Source organism: Cyprinodon tularosa, unplaced genomic scaffold (genome assembly GCF_016077235.1).
Source record: "Cyprinodon tularosa strain WSP-4 unplaced genomic scaffold, ASM1607723v1 ctg10, whole genome shotgun sequence".
Taxonomy (NCBI): Eukaryota; Metazoa; Chordata; class Actinopteri; order Cyprinodontiformes; family Cyprinodontidae; genus Cyprinodon; species Cyprinodon tularosa.
This window is the reverse complement of record NW_024037782.1, coordinates 1,789,323-1,797,522: the sequence shown is the minus strand read 5'-3', so window position 1 is coordinate 1,797,522 and position 8,200 is coordinate 1,789,323. Positions and strand designations below refer to the sequence as shown.

General features: G+C 38.7%; 1 protein-coding gene across 19 annotated transcripts in view; it reads right to left on the bottom strand.

Moving 5' to 3' along the window:
* Window positions 1-408: 408 nt before the first annotated feature.
* The window catches only part of LOC119791787 (R3H domain-containing protein 2), a 60,909-nt gene continuing 53,117 nt past the window's right edge, over window positions 409-8,200 (bottom strand). For 18 of the 19 annotated variants that reach the window (XM_038298295.1, XM_038298134.1, XM_038299113.1 and 15 more), the window contains 7 exons: window positions 7,836-7,975; window positions 7,555-7,655; window positions 4,877-5,046; window positions 4,525-4,669; window positions 3,558-3,652; window positions 2,760-2,844; window positions 409-1,894 (listed from right to left, as the gene is read on the bottom strand). In XM_038298295.1, coding sequence (XP_038154223.1) covers window positions 1,512-1,894; window positions 2,760-2,844; window positions 3,558-3,652; window positions 4,525-4,669; window positions 4,877-5,046; window positions 7,555-7,655; window positions 7,836-7,975 — 1,119 coding nt within the window. In that variant the 3' untranslated portion in view covers window positions 409-1,511. The remainder of the gene's footprint in view (window positions 1,895-2,759; window positions 2,845-3,557; window positions 3,653-4,524; window positions 4,670-4,876; window positions 5,047-7,554; window positions 7,656-7,835; window positions 7,976-8,200) is intronic. The other variant, XM_038298668.1, reaches the window with a different exon arrangement.

The window sequence follows — 8,200 nt, the reverse complement described above, 5'->3', positions numbered from 1 at the left end:
AGATCTCTTCGAAAAAGAAAAAAATTAAGGCAAAACCCATTCCAGGCAGCAGCTATTCCTGCTGCTGGTGCTCATCGCTCCACACTTTTTCCTTCCACTCAATTTTCCAAATATTATGCTTGGATAAAGCAGACTTTGAACACCCATCTCACAACAATGGCTTTTGGATGCACCAATAATGAACATAGCTGGATTGTTCACTTTGATTTCGTTGGGCTTTACATTTCATATTTTCAAAAATATCCTTTTTGTTGACGTTATGAGAATGGAAATGTCTTAATCTGCTTTTTTTTTATTCATTGTAAATGAAAATTAGTCTGATAGTTTTTTTTTCCTAAAATGAACGCTTTTTAGATAATCTTTCATGTCAGTTTAGGCGTTTCTAAACAAATCACAGGACATCAAACATGTTTTCATAGATTTTTCAACTTTTATATTGTTAAAAACAAACAAAAAATAACAGATTAAATAAAATTTACAGTAGACATATGCAATCATTGTGCACTTTAACTACTTCTTCTGATACGTTCTGCACGGCTGTCAACAAAAAACGCAAACACAATGGGGACGTCGGGGTGGAGCTGGAGGGCTGGGCAGGGCAGTCATAGGGAGAGAGAGGAAGAGGACTGAAGAAGTGAGGTAGAGGAGCAGGGATGAAGAAGGAAGCAGTAAAGGAGAAAGGAAGGCCTAAACTTCGTCACTCGGGAACAAAAGAAAAATCACTGAATATATAGATTTCTTTAATTCCTTACATCAATTATATAAATATATTGAACCCTCAAAAAAAAGGAAAACTTTTGAGAAAGAAAAAACAGCGCAATACTGAAACCCACAACAGCAGTAAGGCAAACAGAAAGCGAGAGAGGAGAGCGCAGTGACACTACATGAGAGGAACAGATAAGCAGAGAAAGATAGGAGGAAGTATGAGAGATGGCAGCTGGGGAGAGCAGAAAGGGTGCGCAACTGTGCGTATGAAAATTTATAAATATGTACGATTTAGAGACAATCTGTCAGCAGAGAGGCAGGAGAGAAGCTGCAGCAGAAACGGAGGGATGGAGGAGGAGGAGAAAAAGGTTTGACTGAGATCGACTGTCCAGTGTGTTTTTGTGATGTGCTACGTGACCCTGTTGCCTGCACTGTGTTTCTTTGCGTCTTTCGGTCTGTGTGTCTGCGCAGTGTTGTGAGTGTTCTCGTGTCATGGCAGCACACGTTCCACAGCAACAGTGAAACACATGCTCGCGTGTCTTGTGTGCTCTTCTGCTTTATAAATACAAAACAAAAAAAACCAATGAATAAAAACAAACAACAAAAAATCTGATTTGCAACCAAACACCAGCCACCTCATGATTCACACCTTCTTCCCTTTTATACATTTGACACATCATGAAACTCAAGTTTGTTTTTTTCCATTTTGATTTTAAATTGTACACTACCAGCAGCCCCCCCTCAGTTGTCCTTCCTTTTTCACCAAAAGTCTCTTTCTGTGTCTTTCCACCATGTCTCCTGTCCTCTCACTGAGAGCTGGCTCTCTCCAGCACACGCAGGTCATAGTTCTTTTTGGCGGCCCGAAGTTTGAAGAGGCTGGCTCCGCTGTTGTTGAGTTTGAAGGAAGCACTCTGGGCAGCCATGGTGGTGGGGAACACTGCAACTACTGTGTAGTGGTGCGCTGGATCGTGGCCATCCCCCTTCCCTCCCCCGGCTCCCATGCCGACACCAGACATTGAGCTGGCTCCGGCACAGGGGCCGCAGCCACTCGCTACTCCTCGGCCTCCCTGGGGTTCCTTTAGCCACTGGATTTTAGCGCCACACATCGACAGCTGGTTGAAAAGCTTTTCGGCCTCTGGACGCGAAATCCCCTCCGGCAGGTCTGTTACCTCGAGGACTCGACTCACAACTGGACAAGAACGAAACAAACACAGTGAGCACTTTTTTTTAAAGCTAAGAAGAAGAAAAAAAGATTAATTAGGTTGAGAAAGTTGAATTAAACTGTGGTTTTAGTTCTGGTATGACCTTAGTGCTTTCATAGCTAGATGACCTAATTTTAGTGCTTTTTTTTCATTGTTAGTTTCCCATTAAAGCCAACGAGGACAGAAAATGTCCTTAATTACAACAAAATCTCAGCCTTGGCTGTTGAAAGGATTTCAGATGCAGACATTGCCTCATGGATAAACAAGTATGAACTAGAGAAAATTCAGATTAACTTCTGTGATGCAGAGATGTAACTGTTTTGAGGCCCTGAGCATTGCTGATTACAGATCCCAACTACTTCTAAGAGATAATCGAATGCTGTTTTTAGACGTTCTTATAAAAGTAGGTGGACCTCCTAATAGTGGGAAGGAGATATTAGTCAGACAACAACCTTTGGATTATCTACTGGCACACTCAGAAAACAAATAGATAACCTGGTCAGTTTGGTTTGAACATCAAAATAAAATAAAGTTTTCTCTTAAAGATGACCTTGAGGATCTGTGTTTTTATTTGTAATTGGATCATTAATGCATTGTTCTACCACTATCAGACAGGATAAGAGGATTGGTGTCCAGATCCTTCCTTCATCTAGCATCAATGTTACAGGAATTATTTTAGCATGTTGTGCCACACATGCTAAACATTGGCTCCTTCCATGTCGCTTTTCATTTTGCAGCTTCATTATTATTAAAGATTACATCATGGAAGATAAAATACCAAATTGCTGACATGAAACTTATGGTTTACAAAATAGATAGCTATATATCTTATTTATGAAGTTTCCAACTTACCAACATCTGTGGTGCCAAGGTCTGTTGATGCGGATTTAAGTGTTTGCTTCTTTCCTCGTGTTCCATGTTTGATTACTCCTTGACTCTAGACAGAGCAACAGATTTCCGTGGTCAATAATGCTTTGCAATAACCATATATAACACCAGAGGGCAGTATAGGCAAGTAGGTAAAAGCCAAAAAACCCTGCGGTTTTCTAAAGAAAGTTCTTAAACATTGGGGGTTCTACTTGATTAGACCCTTTCCCTGGTTCATTCCCCGAGATACTGGAGATACTGAGAAGGTAACCACATATATAGATAAGCTGTGTTGAGGTGGTAAGAAACCAGAAACAAGCAGGACATTGGTCCCTGAGAAGTAAAGATGGACACCTCTGCCTTGCCCTGAGATCAGTCACAGCCCATTAATAAGGTGCAGAAAGAGGTGAGGCCTGCTAGTAGAGACAGGCTGCTCAGTTAGATCAGGGACAATTTTTATAGTGCCTGCTTTTAAAAGTAAAACACATTCCCTGTCAACATCTTTTCTCTCCACAGTTTTAACTGTCATTTTTGTGATAGCAACATAGTTTATTAAAATAACCAATTATTATAGGATTTTTTTCCCCAATAAAGTCTCTCAATTTAGAACATTGGTTTCACCTTTAATTGTCAAGATATCAAAACCACCCGGTCACATCAGGCTCTCCTAAATCTGTAACCATCCTGACCAATGGTTCATGGAAGGCTGACTTTGATGATTTAAATAACATTTATCAACATCAAACTTTATAAGATGGACTTTAGAGGCTGGCCTTTACTGACCTGGTGGGAGTTATAGGAGGACTGTCCATGCATTAGGGGTGGAGGGCACAGGCTGTACTGGAGGGGCTGCCCCAACAAAGAGTATCGACCATCACCTGAAAAGCAGAAAACATACATCTAAATCCAAACAATCAAGTGTTAATCTATGATGTGGAGAAACACTGGAAAAACAGCTGCTCAGTGAAGCTTAGGGATAAGTCAAAAACAACAGATTTTTTTTCTGTGCTGCTAAGGTGCAATGGGAGGAATTTAGGACTGATGCAACTCCAGGTTTCTAATGCGTAATACTATGAGCCATTCTCTTTACCGACAGATCAATCAAGGTTTACACGTATAATTAGGCAGAGTTTAAGTAAATATAGTTCAGAGTACAGACATGAGGTAAAGTCATGTAGAAGGTTTGACCCTGTGGCATGATGCCAATCATTTCAGCATGCTCCAGGGATAAGGGGGGTGATATCACTGCTGGTTTGGGGCCAAAAACCACCTGGTCAAATTTAGAAGGTATTCTTGGAAAAAGAAAAGGCAAAGTCATGGTAGGGATTTATAAACAGAGAAAATAGGAGATGAAAAAAAAAATATATAGATATATTTTTTTTTCTTTTTTTTTTGGTAAGTACAACAGGTTATAATAAAATACCTGATAGTGTTTACTTTTGTTAAATCCAGGGAGTAGCTGATGATAAAACAATATTTTATATTTACCTTCAGCTTTGGAAGAGGTCTAAAAAAAGCATGAAATTAAATATTCAACTTATAAGCAGGAAACACAGCACTAGCTATTTTTTAATCTCCTTGTTTAGGGTGGGGCAACACTTGCAGAGTATCTGACAGTGCAAAGTGCATTACTGGTGGCATTCAAAGATAAAGTTTTTTTTTTTCCTCACTCTTGTTCTTTTGACATTTTGTCCAGGGACATCGGGGTCTGGATTGATGTGGATTTATTTATTTAAACCTTTGTGTTTACCTTGAGCTGGTCCTCCTGGCCGTGGAAACTGGGAGATGAGGGGTAGTGGTCCAAGGCCTGGGCATACACTGTTGACACTCCCGGAGGGAGACGGAGTGGGAGACTGAGTGGGAGAGGCAAGGGGACTCGTCAGCTGAGTGCTGGCCTACATAAAAAATAAGGATTAGGATAATATGATTAATTTTTAAGTCAAAAGTCTCATTTCAAAGCATTTATTTCAGTGTATAACGTACAGCTTAGAACCCAGAAGTAGCTAAAACAGTAAAGCTTTGTTATAACACCAGTAGAGGACTAAAGATAAACAACAATAATAGGCTATTGAAATAATAAATGGCATCATGCTTTTGTTCACCTGTGGAGTGTTGTCAGGTTTGTAGAGGTCTCCCGGCTTGCTGGCCCTCTGCTCTATACTGTAGTACTTGCAAGGGTTCCACTGAACCAGAGGAGGATTCTGGGAAGGCTGAGGTCCATTGGGAACACTGAGCTGCATGACCATCACCCCAGGCCCAGGTGGAGCCACTCCTGAGAGAGAAAAACAGCAAACATTAAAGTAAAAACAGATTTATTTAGAAGGTATTAGACAGAGAGACACATTGATCTGCATGTGGTCCTTTTGAGTCAAAGAATAGTTTGATCTAGCAAACATGTAGCATTAAACTACTCAATGGAACAATATTCTTCGTAACAAGACATCAAAAGTAACACCCAAACTTTATATTTCTTCATTCTGCATTTATGAAACCTTCTAAAACACAATTTTGTAATTTTTTATGTCTGCAAAAAATTTTGTCTGTACAAGCAGGAAAGACTTGTTGCTTAACTGTCACAGACACCTCCTGTACCCTCACCACAGACGGGTGGACCTCCAGGGAAAACAAAGCTATGTACTATACAATGACCTGGTTAAAGGGATTGGAACAAGGTTTCAGGCATTTAATTGCTCTTTAAATTGCTTTTATATAATTCATTTTTTTATTCAATATCAGATCTGGATTAAACTCCTGAGTTTTAAGTTTTTAAATAAGCAAAAAAAAGCAAAAATGTTTAAATACATGTTGAACAAAATAAATGAATCGCCACATTATAGTTGATGTCTTATTTTTTTCCTGTGATCCAAAGAATTATCCGTGACTCAAAACCGTGATGTTTCTCTTTTTTTTTTTTTTTTTTTTTTTTTTTTTTTAGACATTTTCACTTGTTATGTTGATCACTTTCCCTCTGTGGTTTGTTTTTGTGAGTACTGCACCTACAGCTGTGTGGAATATAAACATGTACAGCATTTCTATGGGCTCGTGCACATTGCAATCAGACCTGCAGCTAAAAACAGGAACTGGAGGCCCTTCACACAAACTCAATAATAGGCTAGAACACATCATCTTTCAGATCAGTCTTGATTTGAGCTGAGACATTCAGAAAGCAGGGTTAGATGGATCCATCCTATCTGGTATCAGTGGCTTAGGATGCTTTTTTGGTAATGTAGAGTACTATGCATAAAGGGTTCCCACACCTTGGTTGACATCCAACTCAAGGACCATTTAAGGACTTTCTAGCAAAAAACTTCTACACACTTAGGGACCACATGCGGCAGAATTTACCTACTGCTGAAAGTTATTACCACCGCCAAGGAGGTTATGGTTACAGGAGAGTTTGTGTGTTTATCCATCTGTGTCCACGATAACTTATTTAAATGAAATTATTATCTGAGGTGTCCCTCATGCCAAGGAACAATTCGATACATTTTGGTGATGATCCAGATCATAGTCTGCATTCAGGAACTTTTTTTAATGATTCCCTGAAATTGTGAGATAGGGATTTTTGGTGAAACAAGCAGTTCATCACTAAACCAGAGGGTGGCAGCAGTGACTATTTACAGCCTCAGAATCTCACTCAAAAACTCTGGAGGAATTTTACTGAAAACAAAAACACAGGAAAAGGGAACGTTGATGTTCTTTTTAGCAGGATCAATTGAAAAATTATGAATGGATTTCATGGAAATCATGCCAAGGAACAATTAATTTAAATGTGGTAATGATCCAGATCATGTGAGAGATTTAGCAATAGGGGCCATAATTTGGGGCAAAAGCTGCTCGGTGAATGTCTGCTCTCTCCGAGTGCTTTTCTAGTTCTTAAATAAGTTCAAGGCAAAGCATCTTCAATAAAAGAAACTAAATGACATTAACGCTTATTGGAATAAAAAAAATAAACGTGTTTGAATGTATATTCATATCAATAATATTCATAGTCTCCATACATTAATATTTTCAGTGATGGTGAAATATTCATATACTCCCTAAAGCCATCTAGTGTTGATTTAATAAAAAACTTCAAGTCTACATGTCTTACGACTGTAACAAAGCAAACGTTAAAATGATTATCTTAACACATTAATGCCCCGTGAATCAGACCTGTTTATGCTAGGTTGTCCAATGTCTCTTTTCCACTGGCTCCATTTGGCCTGGCTCTACATCACCCTGCCAACTTTTCAATTGCTGCTTTTTTAGTACCAATACTGGCTTTTTTACTCATCTCTGCACTGGGATATTCACGTGAAGTATATTAGAGTGTCATAGTCTGCCGCCAGAACGGGTCAAGGACTGCCTGGCATGAGACATTAGCGTGACAATGACTTGGCACAATATTTACTTCAGTTTTGACCAGGGCCACAAAAAAAAACCCAAAAGGTGTTCAGTTTGTTTTCTTCAAACATTGCCTCTTTCAAGGACATTTATTTACAGCTTTACAGCACAAACCTGATCACCCCTGACTGAACTTTTGCCGCATTACCTTTCACCCAGTTTTATAGAACACAGGTGTTTTCTATCATTATCTGATAGGTTATAACTTTTGTTGCATCTCTGTGAGTAAATCTCAAACCAGATATGATCTCAAATGACTAAAAGGTCAAAATAAGTTACTCAAATATTACATCATCATTTAATTTTCCTGTTAAAATAAAAAGTTTTTTGGTAACAATATTTAAATATATAGAACTTTTTACTAATTTAAACTACTTATTGATGAAGGCCTTACCTGAATATTGCTGTTGCAATGGTTGAGGGTTACAGGGAGACGGTGACTGTGTGATCTGAAACTGCTCTGAGCTGGGGGGCTGCAGATAACCTACCGACGGGCTGCAGAACAAATGAAAAAGAAGATAAAGGTTAGTTTTATTATGTAAATTATATAAAGAAAAATTGTCTACAGTAATCATTTCAAAACAGATTGCATGTTTACCAGTTTTCTCAAACATAATATAAAGGTAAGTTCACATGTGAGGTCAAATGGCAAACATTGCAACTGCAGCCTTGTACCTTGTGCTATTTTGCTGTGTGGGTGTGATAACACTGTAGTAGACAGGCATAGGCCCCTGGACAGACTGGCTGACTGGCACCATCACCTGCTGCTGATACTGCTGCTGCACCACCTGCTGATTTTCATTTGCCACTGGCACCTAAAACAAGCAAATTATTATAGCTTATGGTTTGCAAAGGTCAAAGTTAGACAAAAAAATATTGTTTAGGTGTAAATTTCAGATTTCCATGTTAAATTATTACAATCCATCAAATATTTAACAAAATGACAGATTCCTTAATGTTTCATTCAGTTGCAAACATATTTCCACATGTGGAACAAATGTATATTAAGGTTTCAGTGAAGTAGAACAACTATTTTTTTT